Raw genomic sequence first — 27,875 nt, 5'->3', positions numbered from 1 at the left:
ACGCACTTTACCAAGTATCTTTCGTTCGTCCCAGATACTGCCTGCCACTGCCACCGTCCTCCCTTCGCACTTTACCAGCCTCCGCGTTCTTCTTTATCACCCCGCCTCACACCCTACAACCAGCCCCTCCATCAACCACAACCACAACTGCAACCTTCCACCTACATCTACTCCCTCAAACCTCAAAGCACCTGCAATTTGCCTCGCTGCATTACTCTCACTCACAAACAACCACTGCAAACTAATTCACAATCATCATCACCATGCCTTCTCCATGGACTCCTGAAGCTGACCGCGACCTCCTGCTCGCCATCATCGACGAGAACAAGCTCCAGGGTCTGGACTGGCGCGTTATCGCTGCCAAGATGGCCACCAAGAACGAGAACTACTCCTTCTCTCATGAAGGCTGTCGGTATGTTATTTTGTCGTTCCTTCATCTGTCTTCAGCATAATTTCACCACTTTTATATGTGGTTTCACTATAACTGCACGTCTATCAGCGCTGTAGTTCGATCTGAGACCGACTTTTACCATAGCACTATCTTCATCAGCAGCCTACCTTTCTTTTATGCAAATTAAAATCAGCAGTTCTGTTTTATGGAAACTCTCTGATTTATCGCTGTCCCCTCTTCGTGTTTTCTCCCCAGCAGTTCTGTTTTATGGAAACTGTCTGATTTATCACTGTTCTCTCTTCGCGTTTGATCTCTCCAGCCCCACGCAGCTCTCTTCCCACCTCTCTCCACGCAAAGTCCCCACAGTTATCAGCCTCACTACGTCTAAACCTTTTTACCCTGCACATAGTCCCCGAATTTATTATCCCGCAATCCACATTACAACCAACTAACACCTCCCAGCCAGCACTTCCAAAAGCTCCGCAAAGCCTCCAACACCGGCGCCAATGGCAGCGTCCCCAGCACGCCCAGAACCCCAAAGACGCCCAAAACCCCCGCCTCGCGCAAGCCCAAGCAGTTGGACAACAATGTCGATGACGAGGAGGCTGAGGACTTTGCCACGCCGAGCAAGAAGAGGAAGCGCGACGTAGTCAAGGAGGATCAGGAGAATGGCGGCTTCAAGGAGATCAATGGCATTGCGTTCGGAGGCCAGACTGCGGCTCAGTTCAAGATGGAGTCTCTGAGCGGCGAGGAGGAGTTTGTGGACTTGGATGAGGAGTAAGTTGTTTTTTCGTCTCCACTACGTTTGAGTGTATGAGAATGATGAGAACTAACGAGGTCTAGGTCTAGTCTTTACGTCTGATCGGTTTCATTTCACGGTTTGGCATGATGCCTTTCGTTATTACGGACCCTCGATTTTCACCCACTTCCCAGTGATGGTTGCTCTCTGAGAAGTGGCTAGGAGTTACTGCCAGACGAAGAAAAAAAGCTGAGAATGGAGTTTATATTTGATTTTTACAACTAGTGTCTGTTCTCCCTTTTCGTTTCTGTCTCTTTTTTGCTTTCTACGTTTTTACGATTGGAGATATGAGGTATAATGAATGGCCATACACTCAGGGTGGTGTTTATGGATGGATGGATGGGGGGAGTTAATATACCAGGCCTGGGAAATAGATATACTACTAAATGATGATGATGGTGGATGAGAAACAGATCGGTATACACGGCCAGAGGAGGATGGGATGGTATAGATCAGCACGCGCGTTCAATGGAGATACAGTACATCAAACCTACGTCCACTTTCACTCTCAAGCTCCTGTGATTAATCGTATCATACAAACCCAAAGTATTATCTTGCATTCATTTTTCTATAAAATCCGCCTCACCACCATCCCATCCCATCCCACTACCACCACCACCTCCACTGCCACACCGCTCTCCCAATCCCACACCTACCCGTCGCACAAAACCACCGCCACCGCCGCACCGTCCCGCCCACCATAACCCCCTCCATCACCTCCCATATATGTGTACCACCACACCTGCGCGCATCCGTTCAGTGCGGTGTGTCCTCCCGATGCAGCAGGGTCGGGGAGCGGGGAAGGGGCCGGGCGGTTGGGGCGGGGCGGGTTGTGTGGATGTTGTGGTGGATGGTTTTTGTGGGTGGGTGGATGTATGGGTGGAGTTGGGATGGGTGGTGGTGGTGCGTGCATGTTGTAAAGTTGCAGGGGTTGAGGCGAAGGTCTCAGGCGCGGCGGGCGGAAGGTTGTTCCGGGGTGGGGTGGGGGGTAGGGGGGCTAGGGTGGTTTGGTGGGATTGGAGATCTTGAGGCTTGAAGGGGGGACGACTCGACGACTAACTGGGCTGAGTGAGGTGAGGGTGGGGAGTTGAGTAATTTCGGGTTTAGATTTGTCAAAGTTGGCGAGGGTAGGCGAGAGTAGGCGAATGTTATGGATCTATAACAAGCTTGTGACATAGTTCGATATATTACTAGACTGATGATGATGATAGTTTCCGAAAAGCCGGAGATTTGATGCTCCAACTACCTGGTTGAGCTGACTAGCATAATACGCCAGCATACACACACTCCTTCGCTAAAACCAAGCAAGCAAGCAAGCAAGCAAGATGACGATAATAGCCTCGACGAGACCAACCAACCAAGCCAAGGATGATGTATAACAAGATTGGTATTTCCTGCCCAACTAAAAAAGACAACCCAATCATCACTCCCAAACCAGCCATATGCCCGTCCGTCAATCCCTCCCCATCCCAACACCTCAATCCCTGACCCCTATCCCTATCCCGCAAAAGCAAATCCCGCCACTTGAAAATCTCCAAATCCCACCCACCGGGGACTCAATCCTAAGGTTTCCTCCCGTCCAGCCTCCGCCCCACGCTCGGCTCCGGTTTCTTGGGTGCCTCCTCCTTGCTCGCCTCCTCTGTGTTGTCGCCCTTCCGCTTCACGCCTCCGCGGAGCGTTTGTCCCTGCCCTGCGAACGCGGGTTGCATGGCGTCTGCGTTCTCCTTTTCGCGATCCTCCTCTGTCTTTAGCGGCTTGATGTCGTATCCGAAGAAGAGCTTATTAGGCGGCAGGCGGAGAGGTTGGGGGCCACTCGACCTCGCGATCGCGGCTGCGGCCTCGGGGGCGTTCGTCGATGCGCCCGCGACTGGTGTTGATGGTTTTGGTGTCGGTGCTTTGCCACCCTTCTTCGCATTCAGCTTCTGTCCGCCGAGGAGGAAGTTGGAGGACACCGCTTTGGCGCCTGATGTGGCGGCGGTGGAGTTGGGTGAGATGGCGTCGTAGTTTATGGACTGCGCCATTGTGCCTTGGTTGTGGAGGAGGCCACCGGCGGGTACGCCACCCTTGGTGCTGCGGGGTGTGCTGGTGCCGCTGCCCTTTGTCCGCTCGGGCTCGACGTAGCCGACTGGTGCGGCAAAGTCGACTTCGACGTCTGTTTCGATCATGCTGACGCCCATCTTGTCGCTCTCGGGCTTGACTTCTAGGACGGCGACGTCGTAGACAGTGTCGTTGTAGTGGAAGCTGAAGATGTCGCCCTTGGTGAGGGTGGAGAAGTTTCGGAAGGCGTTCTCGAGGACGGCTTTGGGGTCGCTGATGTCGAGGAAGGTGGGGGATTGCGGTTGTAACTTGACGAGCTTGGCGTCTGCGAGGTTTGTGGATTTGATCTGGATTAGGTCTCCGACTTCGAGGTGTAGCGTGTTCATCATCTATTGGGGTCAGTAAGGCGACTGGGGAGATGGTAGTGGGGGTGGGATGCTCACCCATTGTGGTAGATACACTTTCCCCTCCTCCGCCACGAACTCCAGCACTCCGGCATGTGTTTGTGCCTTCTTCGGCTTGTTGATGAGCTCGAACAGCATCGGATATGTAATATGCAACCTCGTGAGTTTGTCCAGTGCCGATGGTGGCATAATTATCTTCCCTCCGTAGTTCAGGTAGTCGCGATTTGGCCCGGACATCATGACGGTAGGATAGCAGCGATAGTACTCATCGAAGCGCCGCGCGGGCGCTCCACGCATAGCTCCGGACTGGAGCATGTTGTACATCTGCGCCGGGTCGTTGGCGTCGAAGAAGTCGGGGTTGAACTGTGGATGTCAGTCGACTCCAGCGGCGAAGAATCGGAGCTGCGGGGTGGGGTGACTGAAGAAGCTTACCATCGTAGAAGGTCGTAGAGAGTAGATTCAGTATTATATAAGCTGTACGTGTCCCGAAAGTGAATATAAGAGAATGTGGATTCAAAGACGGCGTGATGGTGAATCCCAGAGAAGATAATGGCAAGCAATGGGTGACTTGATGTGTCGTAGGCTACAGAGGTACAGCGGGATGACGTTTCGCAACTTTTGGGCCTAAAGAATTTAAGCTTTCGGCTCCAAGGTAGTAGCTCGGAGGAGGCGAAAGTCAAAACCCCAACACAGCGAAGGCCACGACCACAGCACAATCTCCAGTGCCTCAACCTCGACCTACCAGTATATCCCAATGTCCTCCAGTCGATTTAATGCTGCGCGCCCAAAGCGCGCTGGCGAAGAATACACTCGCTTCCAGCAGCCACAGACCGCCGACGGCCCTTCCCCAAAGAAGCCTAAATTCGATCTGCGCAACCCCTCCGCATTAGCACCTGATGCGCCCGAGGACGATGCCGTGTTGGACGCTGATGTTCTTGGTGGAGGCGCGCATACGAAGCGCAATGCTGTTAACATCGATGGCTACGACAGCGACTCAGAAAACGAGGGCTTCGATGCGCGTGCGGAGGAGCGCGGGAGGGGCAAAGGTGGCGACGTCAATCTATTCGAACAGCTAGACAGCTACGAAAAAAACGGAAGCTCGAGAGCAGGCGCACATACAAAGGACGAGGATGACGAGGATGATGACATGTTCGGCGGAGAGGAGGATGAAGCCGGCGAGGAAGGTGCGGAGGGGGGGGATAACGTGAGGAAATCCAAGGGCGTGCGGTTCTTGGAGGAGGACGAGATTGAGGGCCAGGTGGACGCGAGCAAGAGTGGAGGTCATATATCCGGCAATTTCGCTTTGGACCCAAAAGGAAAGCTATCAACACATGCGATGGATGACCGGGAGAGCAGCGACGACGAGGACGATGCGGCTCTGGCTGCCGAAGAAGAGGGCGTGGACGAGGAGGTGGGTGCGGGTGGCCTCAAGAGGAACGCTCCCAGGGTAGACGCATTTAATATGAAAGCAGAACAAGAGGAGGGTCGCTTCGATGCGGCTGGGAACTACGTGAGGAAAGCTGGGGACCCAGACGCGGCTCATGATACGTGGCTGGAGGGAGTGAGCAAGAAGGATATGAAGCGGGCTGCCGAGGCGCACGAGAAACGCGAGGCAGAGAGGCGGCAGCAGCGACTAGACGACGATGCTATGCTCACCTCCGACATACTACGGACGCTTATTTTACAGCTAGAGAAGGGCGAGTCAGTGTTGGAGGCGCTGGCTAGGTTAGGAAAGGGCCAAACGAAGGTCAAGAAGATTCCCAAGTGGAAGCTCAAGAAGCAGAAGCAGGGCGATGATGGAATGGACGTCGACGCGGAGAAGCCTGCTGAAGACCCTGCTCAAGTAAAGATCAGGGATTCTATAAACGCCATCACGGGAGCCGCAGACCAACTTCTTACACGTGGTCAAACAGACATCTACGAACAGGAACGCGAGATGCTCATTCGACAGTACGGTCGAGAGACAGGGGACGCGTGGGTTGAGCCGTCATCGGAAGATACTGAAGAACCGAGTGGGGCCAGACCAGCGAAGATGTGGGAGTATCGGTGGATCGATGGCCGCGATGGAGCTGCCAAGCAGGGACCATATGATGGGCCGACAATGGTCGCGTGGCAGGGTGCTGGATACTTTGGCGAAGGCGTGGAGTTTAGGCGCGCGGGCGAGGAGGGAGCTTGGAGTAGAGTGGTGGACTTTGTATGAAGCCACGCATTGAACGGCTGCAAGCCACGACAATGGCAGAAATCAAGCAATTCCCCGATGTAAAGACACGGGATATTTGATATGGCGATCGGCATACTTCAGGAGGGCGATGTGAGACTACATTTCTGTGCGACTCTTTCACTTCCGCAGGGAGGAATGGTCTGGGGAATGTGACAGACACGGGAAATGCACGCAAAAACACCATACCACAGGGCCCAGTGCACAATGCCGTACAATATAAGATTACGCCGTCGCTGTGTCATTAGACCAAATACTGGTGGTCACAGCCCTCGCGTCCAGTTGTAAAATATATGTCTTAAGCCGTGGCGCTTTGATCAATTAATGACTCTAGACTTTGATATCTGACAGCTCAGTCGGTCAAATAAATTCTGAGTGGATGATTGTTGTTGTTGGTTCACATTCGGGACGACAGCGCGATGCTAATTGGCTCCACGGACCTCAGAGTCAGTTTGATGTCTCACAGGCGTTGTAGGTTGCTACACGATCGTCGATAACTGACATATACACATATTATACACGTATACAAAAACAGTTATCTTCCCCTCTTTCATTATGTTCGCGTCGCGGATTGTATTACAGCAGTCAATTGATGCGACTTGATCTGTTTACTCTGGGGCGCGCCTTCTGTTTCTTCATACATTTTCTCACGCCGTTTCTCATGCCAACAATCCCTTTGTATGATCGGCCTGCAATAACTACCATAAGAATGGATAAAACCTCGGAAACCGCCATGACTGGTGCAAGCCACGAGACGCATGAAAGGGTAGATAAATCCCCAGAGAACTTTGTGGCGGGTCCGAGCTATGAAACGCGTGAAAGGATGGAGAAATTCCCTGAGAACTTCATGGCTGGCGTAAGCTTCGAAACGCGTGAAGGAATGGGCAAAGGTCCCGAGAACACCACATCTGGCGCAAGCTATACAGCGCGCGACAGTATCTCTGGGTCTGACCGCATTGAACTATATACTGGGAACAGTCGTGACCCTTTACCTCTACCTAACCCAGCGGACGTCGCATTCGCCGAAGATAGAGATAGAGTGTACCCTCCAACGGGCCAGGTTATTCTCATAATGGCCTCTCTCCTGGTATCTATGTTTCTCGTCGCGCTGGTAAGTCTCGCCGCCGTTCTCAGCTGCTGTTCTCAGGTGATAACTCTTTCCAGGACAGAATGATCATCGCCACTGCCATACCCAAGATTACAGACGAATTCCGCTCGCTCAGTGACGTCGGCTGGTATGCCAGCTCCTTCATGCTCGCAGGATCTGCCCCCATCCTTCTCTTTGGCAAGATCTACACCTTCTACTCGCCCAAATGGCTCTTGCTAGGCGCCATGGGCCTGTTTGAAACCGGGAACCTAATTTGTGGTGTTGCACTCAGCTCAAAGACATTGATCGTTGGACGTGCTATTGCCGGGCTTGGAGCAGCTGGCATCTTCACTGGGTGTGTCGTTGGCGTGCAGCACGTGCTCCCACTCCAGAAGCGTCCGATGGCGATGGGGCTTTTTGGGGGTGTTTTCGCTGTGGCATCTATTATCGGACCATTGCTTGGTGGCGCCTTGACCGACGGAATCAGTTGGCGTTGGTGTTTCTATGTGAATCTTCGTTCGTTCCCCCGTGTGTAGTAACTATAGCAAAGCAAAAGCTTACCATTCATAGCAATTGGTGGCGTCGCCATGGCTGTTTTGGCAGTTGTCCTGAAGTTGCCCGCACCCGCTGCGGCGGAAACAAGTTTGAAGAAGAAGTTATGGCAGCTTGATCCAGTGGGCACGATCTGTTTCATCCCTGGAATTTCCTGTATCCTACTTGCCCTGCAATGGGGTGGAAATCAGTACCCGTGGAATGATGGCAGGATCATCGCCCTCTTCGTCGTTGGTGTGCTCCTGATTATAGCATTCGTTTGCGTTCAAATCTGGCTCCAGGACGGCGCTACAGTACCTCCGCGAATCATCAAGAAGCGCTCCGTGGCCTCTGGGTTCTGCTTTTCTCTTTGCGTTGGCGCGAGCCTGATTGTGTGCGTTCTCTACCTCGCCATTTACTTTCAGTCTGTCAAGGGCGTCAGCGCCGTCCAATCCGGCATTGACACCATCCCCCTCCTCTTCGCAACCTCATTTGGGGCGATAGTAGGAGGCGGTTCCGTGTCGCGCTTCGGATACTATGCTCCGTTCATGCTTGCTGGTCCACCCATCATGGCAGCTGGTGCTGGACTACTTACCACCTTCCATGTGAATACCCCCCCTAGCCAGTGGATCGGATACCAGATCATATTTGGTCTCGGCTGCGGGATTTGCATGCAGCAGCCCAGTGTAGCAGCGCAGAGAGTATTATCACGAAAGGATATCGCGATCGGTTCGGCTCTAATGATGTTTGCACAGCAGCTGTCGGGTTCAGTCTTTGTCCCAATTGCACAAAGCATCTTTCAGAACCGGCTTGTACACACCTTGTCGGCTATTCCAGGCGTGGACATCAAAGCAATCGTTGATGTTGGAGCAACGGATTTAAGGAGGATCGTGCCACCAGCGCAGGTGGATGGTGTTCTCAAGGCGTTTAATGATGCTCTAGTTGCCACTTTCTTTGTCGTCACGGTGGCATCTGTCTTGGCTCTTTTACCCGCGCTGACTGTAGAGTGGCTGAGCGTAAAAGTGAAAAAGGACACCGCAGGTGGTGAGAAAATACCAATGGGAGATATGGGGGCATAGGCAGTGAGTATAGCTAAAACAGAACATGGGCAGTATATAGTATAATGATGTCACGCAAACGAATATGAAGTAATACAAATGGTCATTTTTCTCGTCTTTGTGGATCAGCAGTTGCAGTCTCTTGAGGGGTTACAGTACATAAATCTCCGATAGAAGTTTGAGTACCACCACTAGTCCCAAGCAGAGTACGTCGATGGTGTAGCTAGTCGCATCTTTATGCCTTGTGACTTATTACAGGATCTTTAACTATGATGCGATAAATGCCACAGTGTCTTGACCCCTTCCGCGATTGAAGCCGTTTGAGAGCTAGACATGTTTCGTATGAGACATACAAAAGCTGGTTTACCAATCTGGTTTTTCATATACTAAAATGAAAAATACCGCCATTTCAGCTAGTCTTCCATACCAATATGTATTCGTTTATGTCTTGGGACCCATTACTCGCTCATGTTCATCGAATAACTCTCAAAGCGAATCTCTTGTCAAGTGTTAATCCCTGCTATCAACCCTGGCCATTCGGGCGGTCAGACGCTGACTTGCGCGAGGCAACTCAAGTTATCCGTATACTCTTCGCACAACACAATTGAGATTTCACAATTGACACATGGACTCACAACATTCTCTGAATCTCCAAATGGAGGTGGAAGAGTTGCTATTTATCTAAGATAATAGCATAATAGTATTAAAGGAAAGACTGGATGCCTGTAGCAAAGCTAGTGATGACGGGGAACTGGAGATATCTTCAAGATGCCTCCCTGCGGCCAAATACCCTCACTGTCATTACAAGCTTCACAGCAACGACAATCCAAATCCTCAAAACGAAGCAGAGATACCACAACTTGTATTAAATGAGTGCAGGAACCGGACATAGGCATGTCAAGTCGACGCCTAATCCACTTCGTTATCACGGCCAACAGCAAGAATGTTTGCATTCGCATCCAACTCGAGCTTCTTCTTCTCCGTTGATGCTTTGCGGGGGTCCTTGGCGCGGAAGATATCATCAAGTTCCTCGAGCTGTATGTTCTATCAGTACTCCTCGCTATTACGAAACGCATCCCAAGGCATTTACTTACGGTTCGGTTCTTTGTCTCTGGCATAAGCACCCATATAATGCCAGCCTGGACTGCACACCACACCATGAAGACAAGATAAGTCTTCCACTTAATTTTCTCCAAGGCCACAGGAAACCCGAATTGGTTGACAAGAGTCCCTGTGTCCAATTAGCACCGCCACTCGAACCATCGCCACTAGAGGAAACAATGCTGGGCTTACCAAAATTGACGAATAAGCTCGAAAATGCCATTCCCTTTGCGCGCATCTCAAATGACAGGACTTCAACAGGATACAGAGCTTGCAGCGGGGTCCAGCCAAAGGAATATACGGCCTGGAAAATGTAAATCATCGCGACCGTGGCGACACTGGATGCCTTCGATCCAGTCTTATCTTGAATTCCGGCGGCGGCAGAAACGCCGATCCAGCAAATACAGCAGCCCACGTTGACCCAGAAGAGCATAGGGCGACGTCCAATTTTGTCAACGAACAAGCTTCCAATGCCTGATATTATGATCTGGACGGCGTTCATGGCAACGAAGAGATTTCCCTGTGTGACTGAGTCTTTAATGCCAGCCGTGTCGAGGACGGCACTTAGAAAGTATGAAACAACACCTAGTAGATCATGTTAGTATTATCACCATTCGATTTCTCTGTGTGGAAAATGTGCTAAAACGTACCGTTGCCGGCCCATTGGCCAAAGAGAGCCGTAAGACAGTTGGTCATAAGGCGATATCGGGAAGCTCTGTCCTTGAACAATGCACGGTAATCCCACCAGCGCTTATCCGCACCTTCTAGCTCCAAATATTGCTCATATTCGTTCATTTGAAGCGTAACCCACTCGCTGTTGGGGTTCCCATTTCCGTGGTACTTTACTAGGAACGCCCTTGCTTGGTCCATTTTACCATTCGTATACAGCCAGCGAGGTGATTCCGGGATGAACAGGGCACCTACAACGACTATGCCAGGAAATAGCATTTGAAGCCAAACAGGGAGGGTCCATGTGATGGGCGAGGGCATGTCATGGCTCCCGCGGCTTGCACCGCTTGCCACGATCGCACCAACCGGCCTGTTGAATCAGTGTCTGTTCAGAGGCGACACTGCAAGAGATACTCACCAAAATACATTGTAGAGTCCGGTCACAACACCACGATAAGCTGGATGAGACACTTCGATCACGTAACAAGGCCCTGCTGAGGCAATGAGAGTGATGCCCATGCCCATAAAAAACCGTCCGCCCATGAATTGGCCGATGCTACGATTTGAAACGCAGGTTCCTTGGAGAATAACACCGAGTGTGACTTGGACACAGTTAGTGACATTCCATCTTCACCTCTCGGAAGCTGTCTCGACGAGGTGGGGGCAATACTGACTGGTAACACCGCCAATAATCATGCCAATTCTTCTACCAAAGGTGTCGATGGCCGGGCCAACGAAAGGTAGGGCGGCAATACCGCCGATTTGATTCATAGATGTCACAATCCCAGCCCAGATACCCACGTTCTTAACGTGAAAAAAATCCTTAAAGGCTTTGTTGTTGAGCAAGTTGCCAAAAAGCGAACTGTCGTACCCATTGGAAGTTGAGCAGCAGAATCCAATAAGAGAGATAAGGTAGAGCTGAATTGCTATAGCGTTCCAAGGAATGGGTGGCTCCTTCAGCATTGCCTGCTGGAAGGCTTCATCTCCCATGACGACTCTTGTCTCGACGACATTGTGCTTTTCCAAAGTGGGATCCTCTTCTTCGTGAGCAAGTTTGCCATCTTGGTTCTTCTCCGGAAGGTTGGCCATCTTGCGAGTACCAAAATGGCAAGTACAGCTCTATCACAGTCAAGAGGTAAGTTGCAGCTTGAGTGTCTGACTGTAGATTGTTACGATTGCAGTCTCCAAAGAAGGAAAGAGTCTCCCTTCTTATCTACATCGAGGATGAGCATGCCTGTTATTAATATAGCGCGATAATTTCGTCCTTGTATCCTATTCGTGCCTCTGTTATCCTGGCCAAGGGCACGGAGGGCGGAGGCCCGCGAGCACAGCCATATCGAGGTTCGTCACCCGATATTATTTGTTCCTGTCACCAAGCCCTACGCCTGCTCTGCCAAGCACAACACCGGAATATCTTTCCGTTCTTCCAACTGGCAGTTACATGGTTCTCGATGGCGTAGCTGGCCGTGCAGTAATATTAAGTCGTACATCTTGGGGTCTGGTGAGGAGCGGGACAGGACATTGGGGCTGACCTTCTATGTAAGGATTGTACAACTTCTCTTGAGTTACTTGATTCAGTATATACTCACATTCTTGGCTATGGGAAGCTAAGCCTCATATTTATTGGGATAAAGAAAACGATTTAAGTTGTTGTAGATTTTTCTAGTTCCAAAGAAAAACTTAAATATCTTAATTTTCCACTCAATTCTTCTACATTATTTTTTATAAATCATAAATAACTATTACAATAAAGAGCAACATACTTATTTATGGGGAATGAAACACCAACCTCATACTTCATAACTTAACAAGGGAAAGAGCTTAGGAGACCGAACGACAGTTCATTCGAATATCCGACACCCCCTCTCAATGCAATCGTGAAAGCCGCCGCCACGCGCCTAGGCCCGTGGGGGCTGCGCTTGGAAGTGCGGGGTTAGTGCGGAAACCACCAATTACAGTGGAGACACAATCTAATTTCCACGTGGTCAAACAATACTAAACCATTCTGAGCCATATGCCATGAGAATTGGCGTCCTGGCAACAATAATTCACGGAGAATCGCGGAGAATAGACCTCCGTCAATAGGAGTATAGCCTAGTTAGGATATGGCCAAAATCTAGAGCTAGCTATCTAGAGTTTGTTCGATCGCCTGAGGAGAGGCTTTCAGTATCGAAGAGTATGAAGCTCTATTCTCATCTACAAGCGCGCGTGAGACACTACCGATAACTAGGCACTACCGATAACTAGGCTGACTCCACTGCCATATAGTGATCGATAGATAGTATAGCGGGGAAAGTTCTTAAGGGCGCAATTTGTATGTACACTGTCCACTCCCATGTCAATTTAGCTCCAAGTAGCCTGTCATCGGGATGTTGGGTAATGATGGTTGCACGCCATCGTTGTTTGCCTTGTCCACCGTGGTTACCAAAGGATGACGGGCCGTAAGACAGCGCTTGTGCGGCCCGAATATCCTCAAGAGTTGAGCATGCGAGGTGGAGGCGCTTTCTACGGAAGCACTAGATTGTTATATTTTGTCCACCACCAATAGCGGTTATTGCAAAGAACTATAAATAAGCCAGCCACTAATTTAAACGCCAAAGGGGGTATATCTCCACAACTTCCTCTCCGCTGCAAGTTCAGCCTCGTAATTACCAAATTTCTTAAATGCGCGGTGGAACAAGGCTTGCAAGATGGGGTCCCCCAAACTTGTCCACACAGCCTTAGTGTACTCCCAGTACTCCGGCTTGTGCCCAGCGATTTCCCAATCAACAATACCACTAAGTTGCCCCCGATCAACTAATAGGTTAGTCCAGTGGAAGTCGGAGTGCGTAAAATATATAGTGTGGTTTTGGGGAGGGGTTTGCCCGTTAAAGAAAGCAGCTGAAGTGCAGTTCAAATGACTTGTGAGATGATCATTAAAGTCCTCCTCAGTGTTGTATGGTCCACCACATGTGTCGGGTATCCGATGATCACTTAACGGACCACCAAGAGTATCGCAGAGATGGTGTGGCGTAAAATTGGGAATTTGTCGAATCTGTGCGACACACTCCCCTAGTTTGTCGGCAAAGCGATCTCGTTCCGCGTATGACATGAGATGGAGCACATCACCGAGCATCTGACCAGGTAGACGTGACATAACTAGATATTTCTTGTTACCGTACACTCCAGTGTCAACTATCCGCGGTGCCGGAACAGATGTATGGTGCCCGACGAGCCGAAGGGCATTGACTTCGTTCTCATACGATCGTAGACAGTCTTTAATAACCAACCCAAAAGGCACTCGCTGGACAGGAGCTAACTCCATAGAGCCAGCGCCCAGCCCCTACAAGGACATAATAGCACCGCATGCGCGCCCACTGCGGTACATAGAGCCATCCACGATAGAACATTCTTCGGGCGAGTTCGTTGAACCGATGTACGCCTTTGCCTCGAAGGCCAACACCAACTTGAAGTGGTTAGTTTGGACTACCATGTTAGGGTTATGGGATTCTAACCTGATCGATGTTGGGGCCAGCCTCGGGCAACTTTGTCCCCTATATAAAACAGGTGTAGAGCAGCAGAGAACCTATTGTGAATAGCAAAAAGGAATCTACTTGGTGGGTTGAGACCTTCCGATTCGACGGCTAAACATTTGAAGTTCTGCCTCGAGCTCTGAAAGTATGTCCCATTCCCAAGAACGAGATTAGAGGGCTCTTCAGGGTATAATGTGCGCATTACAAACTGCAAATGATGTATTTAGCAGTGTCCTTTCAAATACTAACATATCAAGACTCACTTCGGGCTCGCTATCTATTTCTTGCAACTCAGTCTCAGGGTTCTTCGATGTTAGCCCACGTGCCTCAACGTTAACGTGCCCGCCTCGAAACGCTCTGTGAATAGTTGGTGAGAGCAGCCATAGATTCTGAAGGATGGTTCTATCGTCAGCGCCGTGACTTTGGAGAAGAGTTCGTAATCTTGCTATGTGTAAGGGCGATAAGAAGGCATCTAGTATTGTACGCATGCGTCCCTAATTAAACAGGTGAGATACAGAGAGGTAGTAGTTAGGTGTCGGGCATCTTACATCTTTAGCTAAATCGACGCTTTGAAACATAGACGGAGGAATAATATACGCGGTTTCTGACATTGACACGATGCCTTTCTTAGGCGGATCTATGCTGCTAGTGGAGCAGTAAGGCCCATCTCTACGGCGAACCAACTCGTCAAGGCACACGGGGATTGGGTCAAGGGCCCTTACTACACGACGTTAGTCCAGAAAGCAAGCGATCGCATTGGGCTCACATGTCATCACCAAGTCCCTCCAGTCCTTCTTGAAGCACCGCAGGCTGGTTTCCACTTCTTGGTGGGAGCTCTTGTTTATGTTTGAAAGGAGGTACTGTGCAGCTCGCTCTGGATCGACAGCGCCCTCTACAAATTGTTTCAAAAGAAGATGCTCCGTTGGCTCGAGACGCGCTAAAGAAATGAGTTCTAACGCGGCAAGCTTTAGACTAGCCATTAACACTATAAACGTGACCTATATTGTTGGGAACTGGGACGTGCGTAGTGCGATTAGGTAGCAGTTTTACCTGTTGTACCTATTTATTCAAATTTGAGTCTATACTAGTCGCGGCGCAGGACATCCGTATTCTGTACAAAAGGCTAAAATAATAACAGCTTATGAGGAATATAAATACCGAATATGGTAGCTGGACAACGTGGCGGCAGGCATTAAGCAGCCATTGCCTTCTCCCAATCGGCTTTCACGTTTTTGTAGACATCATCTTTCGTAAGGATATCAAACCCAACCAGCGCCATAGTTTTCCCAACTATGATCGCCTTATCATGAGCGACATCAGTCCCCGCAGCCTTGGCGAAACCAGCGTTGTGTGGGCCAACACCATCTTCCGAGGGAATGCAGAACATAGTATGGAGCGAGGGCATAGCTTGACTAACATTGCCTATGATTGAGAGACCGTGATTAGTATATTATATATTTGGCTTCAACTCTCGCACATTATGGAATACACACCTTGATCTGTCGAGCCTGTCACGATGATTGGCGAGATCTTCGTGACCTGTTGCCCATATCTTGCAGTGTGGTCGGTGTACAGACCACAAATGGTTTCGTTCAAGACGACATCGGCGTACAAAGCCCCGCTATAATGCCAAATGTTAGCTCCGATCACAGAATGCGCAATGTCTGGATGTAGGGCATCATACTATGTAATCTTGACATCAGTGCCGGTTGCTAATGCAGCAGCATTGATGCAATTAACCACCCTTGCCGTTAACACCTTTAGACTCGCCAAACGCGGGCTTCGCGCCTGGTACGCTGCTTTGGCATAAGCTGGGATGACATTCACCGTCTTCTCAGACTCGAGTAGGACATTGTGGATACGATCATCTGGCGCCGTCTGCTGGCGGAGGAGCGAGATATTATTATATGCGGCAACTGCAGAGTCAAGGGCGTTAACTCCCTTCCACGGGTTGCCGCCAGCGTGGGCATTCTTCCCACGGTATTCAGCACTGAGGAATTGGCGGGCAATCATGCGGACGCCAGCCACGCCATCATTAACTGCGTCTCCACTGCCACTCATTTCTCCTGAGATGGGATGACTGCACGGCAATAAGTCAGTATCAAGCTAATCCAAAAGGAAAGAAAGTTTCAAGTGAGAGGCAGGAAGTACATACGCCATCATCGAGGCATCAACACCTTTGTAAGCTCCTGCCTCCAGCAGTTTAATCTTCGCACCTGAGCCCTCCTCGTCAGGGGTTCCAAGCAGCTGTACTCTACCCGGAACACCCAGCTTCTTCAGCGACATGGATAGGCCTAAGAAAGCTGCCACAGAGCTAGTGGCGATAAGATTGTGGCCGCATGCATGACCAATTCCTGGGAGGCAGTCATACTCGGCATTGAAGTTGACGAGACGACCTCCCGACCCGGAGAGGACCTCAAACGCGGTGGGTCTGCCATAGGCCGAGCGCGTAACTGCATAGCCTTGTTCTTCTAAGAAGGAACACAAGGTGTCGTGGGCCATGAACTCTTGCTCACCAAGCTCAGGGTTCTCCCAAATCTAGAAGAGGTTAGAATGGAGATAAGCTAAGAGATAGGAGATACAGCCTCAAACGTCATACCTTTCTGTTAACTTCCCGCAGTCTCTGGTTCAAACTATCGATTGCTGCGTCGACTTCAACTTTGATATCGCCCGCCAAAGCACTAGAATCGCCACCCATGATTGTTTTATTATTAGAAATCTGACGGGAAATTCTTGGATAGTTTAACAATCTGTGTATATTGATGTCACGAATATGATTATGGTAAAGTATAAAAGTTGTGAGCATTCAGCCTCTCTTCTTATACGCATTTCATTGAAATTGCCGGCACCACTCCCGAGGGCGGGGGTGGCCATTGACTCCATATCACCAAGCAGAAAGTGGGTTCCGCACTGTTTTGCCGACGAGATAGTGGAGGGATATTGTCGAGATAAGCTCTCCATACATTATCACTGCTAATCGCCACATTTGAAGTTATTTTGTTTGTGGATTGAGGCCAATCTGCCGACATGGCGGGCCGAGATTTTCAAGCTTTTAGAGCGATACAAAGATGATTGGTTCCTATATTGCCGACGAGGTTAGCCCTGGCGCTAATTGGCTGGTTTATTTTCCGACATCGCCTCCCAATACACGCTCTAAAACGGGAAGTGGACGCGGCTAACGCTAAAAGTTTTGGGCCGTCGTTTAGTTGGCTATCAATCACCTCAACCCCCTCATATCCAGGTAATGTCAGCCAGAGTTGTTTTTATTATCTTCCCCATATTTCCATATCTCGGAATTCGTCCGCCGTTATGGATCCAAAACCAATCAGTTACTTGGTACTCCACCTAGAATCTGGGGAAATAAGGCCCCGTGTGGGGAAAGCGTGCGCCATGAAATAGTCGTACAAGATAAGGGGAGTCTTGGAAGCCAGAGCTGGGCGATTATAAAGGGATTCCGACAACCGGATATCCCAACGTCACAGTCTTCAGCTTCTGTGATACTCTGCCACAGAAAACATCCTACAACAATTTGACATTATGGCAGAGAAGAATACCGACGCACATGTGGGCCCCAATGGGCAACCGATTTCTGCCTCAAGGAGAGGCTCGGTGTCCAAGAGTGCTGGGCCGTTCCAGACCGAGATTGAAGATGTCACCAATGTCGAGATGACAGACGAGCAGAGTCGCAAAGTACTGCGGAAGATTGATTTGTTGTGCGTGCTCCTTGATCACCCCCTTCCGCACCGACCCCCATTAACTGAGCGCAGCTTATTACCTATCATGGGATTTTGTTATATGCTCCAATTCCTCGACAAAGGAGCCCTGGCTGCCTCGACATTGCTTGGTATCCTTGACCCGAAAACAGGAATTGTGAGTTCCTCCGAAAACTCGAGATAACAAGCTTCGATGAACCAGGCTAACATACCAACCCCGGCGAGCAGCACCTAAAAGGTTCCGATCTTGCATGGTGCTCTGGAATTTTCTATTTCGGATACATGGCGTGGAGCTTCCCTAGCGCCTACTTCGTTGTTCGCTTGCCGATCGGGAGATATCTATCCATGGCGGTTGTCTTATGGGGTGGCATATTGATGACCACAGCGGGCTGCAAATCGTTCACTGGCCTGATGATACAGCGCTTTTTCCTCGGCGTTGCAGAAGCAGCTGTCGCTCCAGGCTTCTCCCTGATTACCGGCATGTTTTACTTGCGCAAGGAGCAGCCTGTTCGCCAGGCTGGCTGGTTCATTGGCAACTGTGTTGCACTGATCCTGGGTGGACTGGTCTCATATGGCGTTCTCAACATCCCGAATCCAGCTATCCCACACTGGAAGCTGCTATTCCTGATTGAAGGGGCGGTTACTGTCGCATACGGTGTATTCATGTTCTTCGTCCTGCCAGACTCAGTCTCGACCGCCTGGTTCTTGAAGCCCGAGGAGCGCCTCATTGCATTGGCCCGAACGCTGAAAAACAAGACTGGTATCATGGATAATGGTAAATTCCGGTGGCCACAGCTTTGGGAAGCCCTCCGCGACCCCCAAACTTGGTTGCTGGTACTGTACACATTCTGTGTCAACCTCCCCAACGGTGCTTTGACAACTGTAAGACTACCCCTCAATGCAACGCAGCACAGAACATAGAACTAATACAATCGATCCAGTTCCAACCCCTCATTATCAAAGGAATGGGCTTCAGCTCCCTCAAGTCGATCCTTCTAGGCCTACCTATGGGAGGCGTTGAAATCGTCTTCCTAGTGATCACTTCGTTTCTCGCATCATATCTTCGCAACGCGCGCGTGTTGCTAATGATCTTTAACACGGCAGTTTCTATGGTCGGGATGGTGCTCGTGTATTGCCTCGATAGCCAAGCCGGGCGCATGACAGGCCTTGTGTTCACAGTCGTTTTTGCGATGAATATTCCCATCTCCCTCAGTCTGGTCACATCCAACGTGGCCGGGTTCACGAAGAGGAGTATAGTGAGCTCTATGCTGTTTGTAGGCTACTGCGTTGGAAACATCGTCGGCCCGCAGTTCTTTCTCGCCAGCGAAGCACCAGTGTACAAGGTTCGTCATCCCCCTCCCTCGGTCCTTTCGATTGCTAACAATAGTAGACGGGACTCGCGTCTGCGCTCGCGGGATATTCGTTCAGCATTTTCTTCCTTATTTTGTTGTATCTCTACTACCACTTCGAGAACAAGCGGAGAGATAAGCTCTACGGTTCTGAAACCACAATTGATTCCGATCAGGAACTCGCGGATGAGTTATCTAACCAGACCGACCGTACGATCACGAGTTTCCGTTACCTGTTGTAATATCTCCATAGCGTCAATCTATATAGCGTCAATCTATTTATTTTCTGTATCCTCCATGCGCGCACTTATATATAGCAAGACTGTTCTTTAGCGATTGATGATATTTCATGCTACCTGAGCATATTATATACTATTCAGCTATGTGACCCGGGGATATTGTGAAGATAATACATATATACACGTAGTTAAAGTTATTGTGCGTAAAAGTCGTATGCCAGTAACGGAGGGGGCTCCGATTTCCTCTACCCTTTGCCAAGAAGTCTGTTCCCTTAAGGGCAAAAGCTGCCCTTGTCCTGGGTGCGTATCCATACTCTGGATTCGCCATTGTTTGCCGCGCTCTGGAATGCACCTCCGGTACCTGCGGTTACCGTTGTGCAGGTAAAGAGGTCGACAATTGTATCCCCAGAATCGAACTGAGACGATGGGACGCTGAATCCGTTGATTGTACCCGCTGCCCCAACATTCGACACAACAACCACGATCGGGCCCCTCTTCATTGCCAGATACTGACTCGACGTCCCAAGAACCTCAGCGCCCCATGCGAAATACTCCGCCTTGCCCGCAAGATTCGAAGCAATGTCTCTAATCTGATGTAGCTGCGCGATATGCTTATACAACGCCGCATCGGTGTTATATCCACTCCCCCACAGAGCCTCGCGATTATTCGGGTCGGCTGCACCACCAAAGCGGTGCTCAAATCCATAGTACACCACCGGGATACCAGATGCAAACATCAAGTACGTGGCCGCATTTCTATCTCTCACCACGTCGTTGCCCTGACGGCTGGCAAAACGCGGCTGGTCATGGTTATCGAGGAAATTTGCCATAGCGTTGACGTCTTTGAAGGTAGAGACCACTGTGCCCATCATGCTAGCTAGGCGGCTGAAGTCTGCACCCATGAACGAGTCGATGAGGGCGTACCACAGCGGGTAGTTGAGTACGCTAGATATAGGGCCTTCGTACCCCGCCACGAAATCGGGGTTCCCATCGAGCACCTCCCCTGTCACGTAGACGCCGACTGCCTCCTGGAATTGAGTAAGGTAAGGTTTCGGGACGTGTTTGGCGGTGTCGAGACGGATGCCGTCAATGCCGTAGGTTTTGACAATGTCTGCGACGCTGTTCACCATGGCTGTGTAGACATCTCCGTTCTCAGAATTGACGTCAGGGAGCGAGGGAGTGTCAGTTACGAGCCAACAATTTTCAATTGAGCCTTGATTATTGTAGTCGATGCTGCATGGGTTGTGGAAGGCGGACGCGGTGTTGAATGGCGCTGGGAAGACGGAATAGTCCACCGAGCCAGAAGCCTGGTTCGCAGCCAAATGGTTGATGACGACGTCTATCATGAGGGACATGCCGCGGCCGTGCAGAGCGTCGGAAAGGCTCTTCAGATCGGCTGGAGTCCCGAAGTGGGGGTTGAGAGAGGATGGGTCGTTGCCCCAGTCTGGTATGCTAGTCAGAAAAGATTCATAGAATGGCTATAAGAGAAAGACCACTCACACCCATGGTACGCTTGGCCCCACTGGGTACTGTCCTCAATATTATGAATACTACGCCGTGTTAGTAAATGGTTCGTCAGGGTCGGAGTCCCCAGGGGTTCTTACACAGGAGAAATCCAAACAGCATCAAAGCCCATGCCCTGGATGTAATCGAGCTTATTCTCTATCCCCTTCCACGTGCCGCCGCAGTAGTTGCTGATATCACAGTGTGGCGATGTGCCATCTGTAGTCGCGAATCGATCTGTTAGGACCTGGTAGATCGACGCCTCGCGCCATTCTGCAGCTGTCTTTGCATCCGCGCTGTTGAAGAACGCCGCAGCGACGGCGAGGGATCGGGCTACAAGAGCAGGGCGGTTGAAAAACATGATTATCGAGGTATGAAATCTGCGCAGTTGCTGGTGAGAGCCATGATTGTGACAGCAACAGTTGTATTTGTAGTCGACGTAACACGGACGAAGTCTCCTTGGATGATGACCCTAAGCGCCGTTCACCACCTGAACGCGAATCGTGAAACACGACAAACAAACTACAACTGCGGGTCAATTTGAGGGTTCTAACAGCGCGCTTCGTCAGCGGGCCGAGTTGGAGGAGTCTATTCTATGCTAGAGTATGAGAAAGTATGAGAGGAAGATGGAGAAAGCTTGGAAATTGGGGAAACCAGGGGGAGGGGATGAGGGGGAACATGCACTTCCACCACTTCCACATGTGCGAAATAGAGTGAAATAGAGTATGAACATCATTATGCGGGGGTGGCACTGACTACCGCCGCACTACCGGCGTCAACCCAGTTGAATGGGTGCAGTAGCGTGTACCGTAGGGGTCTAGGGGAAATTATTCGCCATTATTTGTGGTATATATGATTATGAAGGTGTTTGGAGGGTCTTGGATGGGTCAGTTTAGGCCTTGGTAAGGTACGTTAAGGGCTATCGGGCCTTCTGTCAGCGCGGCAAGGTTGATCGGCGGAGTAATTGTCGGGCCTTTTCCGCGACAATAAGCGCTAATAGCGCTTGATACAGCCTCCTCGAAACGGCTTTCATCTAATTTCCAATATAATAGTCTATAATGCCGCCGGTACTAAGAAACCCATAAATCTATTCTATTAGACTTGGAGTAGGAGATAATTATGAAGAAAGTTGGGGGTTGAACGGTTTCCTGGGCACATGTGGGGAGCTCCTTCCCTTCCCCCACGTGTTCCTGCCCAAACAAGCAACAATAAACAATGACGATGGTCCCTTAGAGCCTTGGCGCTAAGATTTTTGATGCCTCAGCCGCCAATCGAGTTTCTTTTTCGTCTCAACTTCACACAGCAAATCATTCTCCCTTGACCAAAGAAATAACCCTCATAGATAAAATTTATCTTCCTTTATTATTGCCCTATGTTTTGACATATATTTCACCTTTTGCTGCTCTCTGCCAATTCCTCGGGGTTGCGCTGATCAGAAACACGATAAGCTTCGTTCCCCCCGCACATCTCGCTCCGGCATGCCTACACTCGCCGTTACAAACTTCAATGTTGTATGCTCCGTTCTTGGCGGCTTCATCACGCTCTTCGGGCTTGTCTCGTACCTGTTCAAGGAGAAATTCTATCTCTCCGAAGCCTGTAAGCCAGCCCAGCGAATGATGTCACGCAGCACAGCACCCCCACTAACGACCCCCCGTTTCAGTGATATCCCTTCTCGCAGGAGTTGTCTTCTCTCCCCCTGCCACCAACTTCGTTAGGCCACTAGAATACGCCAATGGCGATAAAATTGCCCTCGAGCAGATTACGCTCGCCTTCTCACGCCTCGTCCTTGGCGTCCAACTCGTCCTCGCTGGCGTCCAGCTCCCCAGCCGGTATCTGAAGCGAGAATGGAAACCGCTCTCGCTTTTGCTCGGGCCTATTATGGCTACTATGTGGATGTGCAGTAGTCTGCTGATATGGGCCATGGTGCCCAACTTGCCATTTCTGCACGCATTGGCGGTGGGCGCCTGTGTCACGCCGACCGACCCCGTGTTGTCGAATTCCATCGTCAAGGGCAAGTTTGCGGACAAGAATGTGCCGAAGGAGCTGCAGAAGATTATTATCGCCGAGTCTGGAGCGAATGATGGACTTGGGTACCCGTTCTTATTTCTCGCCCTATATCTAATCAAATATACTGGTGAGGGCGGCCTCGGCCAGACAGGTGGTGCAGGAAAGGCGATGGGACTATGGTTTTACGAGACCTGGGCCTACACGATCATTCTTAGTGTCGTATACGGCGCTGTTGTCGGCTGGACTGCAAACCAGCTGCTTCACTGGGCAGAGGAGCGGAGGTTTGTCGACCGCGAAAGCTTCCTTGTCTTTGCCATCGCGCTTGCTCTGTTCATTCTCGGCACTTGCGGAATGATTGGGAGTGACGACGTCCTTGCGTGCTTTATTGCTGGAAATGCTTTCACGTGGGACGATTGGTTCCGTCTAGAGACTCTGGATGACTCGCTGCAGCCTACAATCGACATGCTTCTCAACTTGTCGGTATTCCTGTGGTACGGGGCCACATGCCCCTGGGAGTTGTTCCTGAACAATAACGTCATTCCCCTCTACCGCCTAGTCTTCCTTGGATTATTGATCTTGGCTTTCAGACGCCTCCCAATCGTCTTCGCCATGCACAAATTCATCCATCAGATTGATGAGAAGCGACAGGCAGTGTTCGTCGGCTTCTTCGGACCCATCGGCGTCTCGGCCATATTTTACCTCTACATCGGACGGGAATTTCTACGTGAGCTATCTACTGGCGATGCCGAGAGACCAGACGCCGAATCGCTTGCAGAAACGTTAAATGTCGTCGTCTGGTTCCTTGTAATTTGCAGCATCGTAAGTTTCCCTCAACCCTCCTACCCCTTATCATCCTCATTAAGACCTTTAGGTCGTCCACGGAATCAGCATCCCGCTTGGAAAGCTAGGCTTTTACCTCCCCCGTACCATCTCCCAAGCCCTCGACTCCACGCGCGAGTCCGAGATCGAAGATATCGAGGAGCCGCGCTCCTTCCAGCTCCGTCGCCGAAACCGTAACCGTAGAGAGCGGACCCACTCGGGCGAGATCTCTGCGCCACAGGATGCCGTACTAAATCGCGGGACTGTGATCCCTGCTTCCAGGGATGATACGGCTCCGTCAAGTGGGAGGAGCACAGTCGTTGGGAGGGAGAATGGGACAATTAAGTTTGCTGGGGATTCTATTACGAGGGTGGGGTAGGAGTCGAGGTGGTGCTGATGCTGATGCTGGGAGTATGTTTATCAATGGTACTAGAAGGTGCCTAGTATTGATAAGAGGCTCTTGGGGGATTGTTTTACTTCCTGGAGTTTCTAGGTTGGAAAGCTTTACTAGTAAGGTGGCATTGTCTACGGAGGGTCACTTTGCACGACAATCTAACAGTGAAAATCTGCATGGAGCCAAAAAGCTGCGCGTGGAATCATGGAGGAGCAGTTGGTTATAACACAGTATACAATCACGGTCCTCTATTAGGTGCTTTGCTCTGGCCTATACTACTTGCGTGCCGTGGCTAGTAATTGTTAGTCGGCAGCTTGAACTCGAACAGAGCGAGGCACTTCATCCATATAGGCACTCTAGACTAATCTCGCGAAATACCCCAGACTTTTCGTCGCAGAAATATATTTGACTTGTTAGAACGTATTAATTGCAATCATGTAGAAACATATAAGACAGTGCATGTCCATCTGCTTAGTTCTACAGTTACAGCATCGGCAATTCCCTCATTGGCTTTAAACTATTGTATTTGTGTTTCATTGTCCCTTAGGATTATTGTGTCATGCCTGTGTGCATCCAGATGAGACTGGGATGGAAGCTTTCATATGTTGGTAGCTGAAGGAGACAGACGAGGCTCGGTGAGAAGCAATGTGCTGTATACGGTCCTTGGCTTCATTAGGATATAACTGCATGTGCTACAGATATATAATATGTAGCTACGATAGTTGTGGCGGACGCATGCAGATATTAGCGAATGGGATATGAAAATGAGGGGGTTCGTACAGATGAACTAACAACATCTCCTCGGTAATGTTCAGACAGGGCTACACAGTTTGGGGTGTATCTTCGACGAATAAGGGTCGTTCCGCACCACATCAATTGGTAGAATGCGGGCCGCCGGGATACCCGCATTCACATGCATGAGCACGCCGCCTGTTCTGGACATCCGAACATGCGACTCTTGCAGCAGACTGCTCTACTGGATACATTTTGCTGCCCTAATGCTTAGATCATTCGAGCCTTGCCATTGATGCGGTGACACGTAGGACTAAATCCCAACTGCATGGTTGGCATGCGTCCCCATAGCTATTGAACCATCAGACTTGCGCGTCTAGGCAGACGCGCCCCCACACCGAACCTCTCAGTGATGGTGCGACGAGAATCCAATAGATTTCCCTAATGGTACACCCTCGAATATCTTTTTGGTCCAACATTCTCACTGTTCGGGGTGCTTTTCATCGGCGAAGATGCAACAGTTGGCAACTGAGCCGTCTTATGTCGCCGCTGCAATGCAATACGACATCGAATTACTCAGAGATTATGGCTCAACCAGTGACATAAAGGCACGTTCTAAAACCTGCAAGCCTTGATTTATTATGGATGAAAATTGAATGGGGGTAGCCAAGGCTTTATTAGGGCCCACTTCCACGAAGAGATCACATACAGCCTCGTTCTATATCAGATGGTTCTGTTCTGTCATCAAACTAAAACGTCAAATGAGCCATTGCTTGTGAAGCTTTATTCTCTTGAAATTTACTTGCTGAGAATGCGCGCTTGCAATTACCAAACAAGCTCGTAACTTCTTAGCTATCAGTTATCGCCTTATGTCACGGAGTCAAGATCCAGCCAGGGCGCTTAGAACAGAAAAAACCCGCAGAAACGCCCCATTGACGTCTAGAATTGGTAGTCTAAAACGGAATCTGACCAACTCTATCGGAATTGGTAGAACTCACAGCCAACAAGACGACACAATTGCAAGAATGGTATGAAATTCAAAAATCTGAAGTCTGTTGAGAATTTTATCTAATTATCATTTATCATAGTCTCCTTCGCAAAATAAACAACGTGGAAAGCGAACCACATCAACCACGGACAATGAGCTACCGAGGACCAACGGACAAAGCGGTAGCCAGTCTAATAACAGCACCAACCGCGAGTCAAGCAATGCTCCTTCAGTTTCCCAGCCGGAGACAGACCTAAGCCCTCTAGCTCAAGAGCTTCGCGGGGCGTCTGAGCAGTTGTCAAATATTCAGAAGGCCATTGGAGCTATAACTGCGTCGTGTATCCAACATGCAGACGATATTACTCAGATTCCGGAGTTTCGAGAGAAATATGAGAGCCTAAGGAAGGAAGTCGAGAACAAAGACATAATAATTGCAAATCTACGGACTGCCTTGGATGTCCTAGATGAGAGAGCTGCTTATAAAGAAAAAGCTGCCGCAGATGATATCGAGGCCAATTTAGCAGAAGGGAGGAGGCTAGAACAAGAGAAAGTAGAATTTGAACGGCAAAAGAAAGCAGCAGCTGAGGGGTTGAAGGAACAAGAGTCGAAATTGAAAGACGAAGTTACCAAAACGATATCGCGGCGAGAGGAAGAACAAGATAAGAAGTTCAGTGCCCAAAGGAAAGCTCTAGAAAATGACATAGAAAAGCGGAAGAAAGACCAAGAGGAAGAACTCGGAAATTTGAAAACAAAAACTGAAAAGGACCTTGAGACGATTGGTAAACTCAAGGCGCAGATTGACAAGCTGCGATTTCAGTCGAAAAAAGAGGTTCAGAAATATGAAGATGAGAAAAGGCTAAAGGAAGTGTACAAGCAGGACATAGAAGGACTTGAGGGAGAGTTGAAGAATCTACAGGAAGAATTTTCGTTGAGCAGCGAACCTCTCGAATACTAGTAAGTTAAACCCAAACTGACACTTTGCAAGGCAATAGCAACTCACAATGGAATAGCCAAAGCGAATTCCTTAATATCTCAGGCGCAATACAGAATATCGCCGTCCGATATCTATCTAGAGACTTAAATAAAGAGGTATTTTGATCTTTATCGTTCTGTAGTTCTAACTAACAAATGTAAAGGAGGTTGCAACTTTGCCTAGTGAAATTCCTGTCGCTGACGTAACATTTTCCGATGTCCCTTTCTCAAATACCGAAACTTCGAGGCAGCTTAGAATTGCCCATTCCCAGCGGGTAATTGCAGACGCTGTACATGGTACAGTTTGGCAGCCATTTTCTTCCGATATAACGACGGATGATTCGAAATTGTCTAAGCTTCTTCAGGATGTAGGAGCCGCAGTTGGTACTAGTCGTTCAGCAGATGTCTGGAGAGCAGTCACGATGCGTGCACTTAAATCCATATCCAATGCTCATACACAGACACAACACAGTCCGTCCCAACCATTGAGCGTGGCACATGCCATCCAGAGCAGGGAAGACAAACTTATGGAGCTCGTTCTATCTGTTCTTGGCCCGTTACTAGACCCGTTAGATTTGCTTCAGTTCAAAGCCGACCTTCTACAGATCACTAAACAAGCAATCTCAGTCTGGACTTCTGCTCAAGCCGACGAACGGACATTCACTGTCAATCCAAAACTTAATCAAGGAAACAAACATGACTGGAAGATCGCAACCCTTGATTATGCCCCCTTTTATGTTGACAATAGCAGTCAAGTAGTAGGTCCAATGAGGCGAAATGCAGCTGGAGTTTTTACCCTGTTTCCAATCATCACTGCTACGAAGCGGATTCAGGGTCAGAAAGTGGGTCTGGCACCCCCTGGTAGTTGGCCTGGCAAAGACCAGCAGCAAGTTCTAAATGCAGAAGTTACACTCATACATGACAGTCTTGGCCTTCCGCAGGATTCAGATATAGTTCAGGCGGGGATATCGGAAAGGGAAGAAGTTATAAAGATGAGATTGGTACACGAAGAAGAATGGAACCAGAAAATTGCCGAGAAAGTAGCCCATACTAGAAACAACTCTACGGCTGGTGCCATGTCCGGGCCACCAAGCCCATCTGCGTCGTGGGGTATGAATAAGCTGAGCAGTCAGAAGTCCGAGACTGGAAAGTGAATAAAACACTGCACTGGTATGGGTAGGTTTGTTATCTACGTGTTGTGGTGGTCATCTTGGTTTACAATGGAGTTTAGTGATCTAATGAAATATTATGATGTCTTCGACGTATGGGCTAATTTTATTTGTTTTATTACTGGACATTTTATGATTTTACACTCTTGGTGCTAAATTTGAACTATCCTCGTTGTTTACACT

General features: G+C 49.7%; 11 protein-coding genes across 11 annotated transcripts; 6 read left to right on the top strand and 5 right to left on the bottom strand.

The window, feature by feature from the left end:
* Positions 1-263: 263 nt before the first annotated feature.
* Positions 264-1,172, top strand: VE01_07721 (uncharacterized protein; the record flags this gene model as incomplete). Its single annotated transcript, XM_018277154.1, has 2 exons — positions 264-412; positions 854-1,172. 2 exons carry the CDS (start codon positions 264-266, stop codon positions 1,170-1,172), a joined length of 468 nt encoding a protein of 155 aa, XP_018128047.1.
* A 1,184-nt stretch (positions 1,173-2,356) lies between these two features.
* UFD1 (ubiquitin fusion degradation protein) lies at positions 2,357-4,222 on the bottom strand. Its single transcript, XM_018277153.2, has 3 exons — positions 4,064-4,222; positions 3,671-3,994; positions 2,357-3,616 (listed from the first exon to the last, which is right to left on the bottom strand). The coding sequence occupies exons 1-3, from the start codon at positions 4,064-4,066 to the stop codon at positions 2,753-2,755; spliced, it is 1,191 nt and encodes a 396-aa protein (XP_018128048.1). The 5' UTR covers positions 4,067-4,222; the 3' UTR covers positions 2,357-2,752.
* Positions 4,223-4,385: 163 nt separating this feature from the next.
* VE01_07719 (uncharacterized protein) lies at positions 4,386-5,831 on the top strand (the record flags this gene model as incomplete). Its single annotated transcript, XM_018277152.1, has 1 exon — positions 4,386-5,831. One exon carries the CDS (start codon positions 4,386-4,388, stop codon positions 5,829-5,831), a length of 1,446 nt encoding a protein of 481 aa, XP_018128126.1.
* Positions 5,832-6,582: 751 nt separating this feature from the next.
* On the top strand, positions 6,583-8,546 carry VE01_07718 (uncharacterized protein; the record flags this gene model as incomplete). The annotated part of the gene is made up of 3 exons (XM_018277151.1): positions 6,583-6,960; positions 7,014-7,452; positions 7,507-8,546. 3 exons carry the CDS (start codon positions 6,583-6,585, stop codon positions 8,544-8,546), a joined length of 1,857 nt encoding a protein of 618 aa, XP_018128125.1.
* An 888-nt stretch (positions 8,547-9,434) lies between these two features.
* On the bottom strand, positions 9,435-11,384 carry VE01_07717 (uncharacterized protein; the record flags this gene model as incomplete). Its single annotated transcript, XM_018277150.1, has 6 exons — positions 9,435-9,560; positions 9,620-9,756; positions 9,819-10,211; positions 10,277-10,665; positions 10,714-10,897; positions 10,970-11,384. 6 exons carry the CDS (start codon positions 11,382-11,384, stop codon positions 9,435-9,437), a joined length of 1,644 nt encoding a protein of 547 aa, XP_018128120.1.
* A 1,498-nt stretch (positions 11,385-12,882) lies between these two features.
* On the bottom strand, positions 12,883-14,883 carry VE01_07716 (uncharacterized protein; the record flags this gene model as incomplete). Its single annotated transcript, XM_018277149.2, has 6 exons — positions 14,574-14,883; positions 14,356-14,528; positions 14,071-14,301; positions 13,790-13,828; positions 13,675-13,740; positions 12,883-13,617 (listed from the first exon to the last, which is right to left on the bottom strand). The coding sequence occupies exons 1-6, from the start codon at positions 14,785-14,787 to the stop codon at positions 12,883-12,885; spliced, it is 1,458 nt and encodes a 485-aa protein (XP_018128119.1). The 5' UTR covers positions 14,788-14,883.
* On the bottom strand, positions 14,863-16,831 carry VE01_07715 (uncharacterized protein). The gene is made up of 5 exons (XM_018277148.2): positions 16,407-16,831; positions 15,963-16,345; positions 15,492-15,887; positions 15,301-15,428; positions 14,863-15,229 (listed from the first exon to the last, which is right to left on the bottom strand). Exons 1-5 carry the CDS (start codon positions 16,611-16,613, stop codon positions 15,000-15,002), a joined length of 1,344 nt encoding a protein of 447 aa, XP_018128118.2. The 5' UTR covers positions 16,614-16,831; the 3' UTR covers positions 14,863-14,999.
* Positions 16,832-16,948: 117 nt separating this feature from the next.
* VE01_07714 (uncharacterized protein) lies at positions 16,949-19,159 on the top strand. The gene is made up of 5 exons (XM_018277147.2): positions 16,949-17,520; positions 17,575-17,677; positions 17,749-18,402; positions 18,462-18,863; positions 18,911-19,159. Exons 1-5 carry the CDS (start codon positions 17,345-17,347, stop codon positions 19,109-19,111), a joined length of 1,536 nt encoding a protein of 511 aa, XP_018128117.1. The 5' UTR covers positions 16,949-17,344; the 3' UTR covers positions 19,112-19,159.
* An 86-nt stretch (positions 19,160-19,245) lies between these two features.
* Positions 19,246-21,486, bottom strand: VE01_07713 (uncharacterized protein). The gene is made up of 3 exons (XM_018277146.2): positions 20,713-21,486; positions 20,609-20,658; positions 19,246-20,552 (listed from the first exon to the last, which is right to left on the bottom strand). The coding sequence occupies exons 1-3, from the start codon at positions 20,970-20,972 to the stop codon at positions 19,381-19,383; spliced, it is 1,482 nt and encodes a 493-aa protein (XP_018128124.1). The 5' UTR covers positions 20,973-21,486; the 3' UTR covers positions 19,246-19,380.
* Positions 21,487-21,779: 293 nt separating this feature from the next.
* On the top strand, positions 21,780-24,269 carry VE01_07712 (uncharacterized protein). Its single transcript, XM_018277145.2, has 3 exons — positions 21,780-22,207; positions 22,272-23,437; positions 23,490-24,269. Exons 1-3 carry the CDS (start codon positions 22,090-22,092, stop codon positions 23,814-23,816), a joined length of 1,611 nt encoding a protein of 536 aa, XP_018128123.1. The 5' UTR covers positions 21,780-22,089; the 3' UTR covers positions 23,817-24,269.
* Positions 24,270-25,355: 1,086 nt separating this feature from the next.
* VE01_07711 (uncharacterized protein) lies at positions 25,356-27,749 on the top strand. Its single transcript, XM_018277144.2, has 4 exons — positions 25,356-25,591; positions 25,652-26,505; positions 26,562-26,640; positions 26,688-27,749. Exons 1-4 carry the CDS (start codon positions 25,433-25,435, stop codon positions 27,675-27,677), a joined length of 2,082 nt encoding a protein of 693 aa, XP_018128122.2. The 5' UTR covers positions 25,356-25,432; the 3' UTR covers positions 27,678-27,749.
* The last annotated feature ends 126 nt before the right edge of the window (positions 27,750-27,875 follow it).

Source organism: Pseudogymnoascus verrucosus, assembly GCF_001662655.1.
Source record: "Pseudogymnoascus verrucosus strain UAMH 10579 unplaced genomic scaffold scaffold_39, whole genome shotgun sequence".
Classification (NCBI taxonomy): domain Eukaryota; kingdom Fungi; phylum Ascomycota; class Leotiomycetes; order Thelebolales; family Thelebolaceae; genus Pseudogymnoascus; species Pseudogymnoascus verrucosus.
The sequence above is the reverse complement of the archived record's forward strand: the minus strand, read 5'-3'. Positions and strand labels throughout refer to the sequence as shown.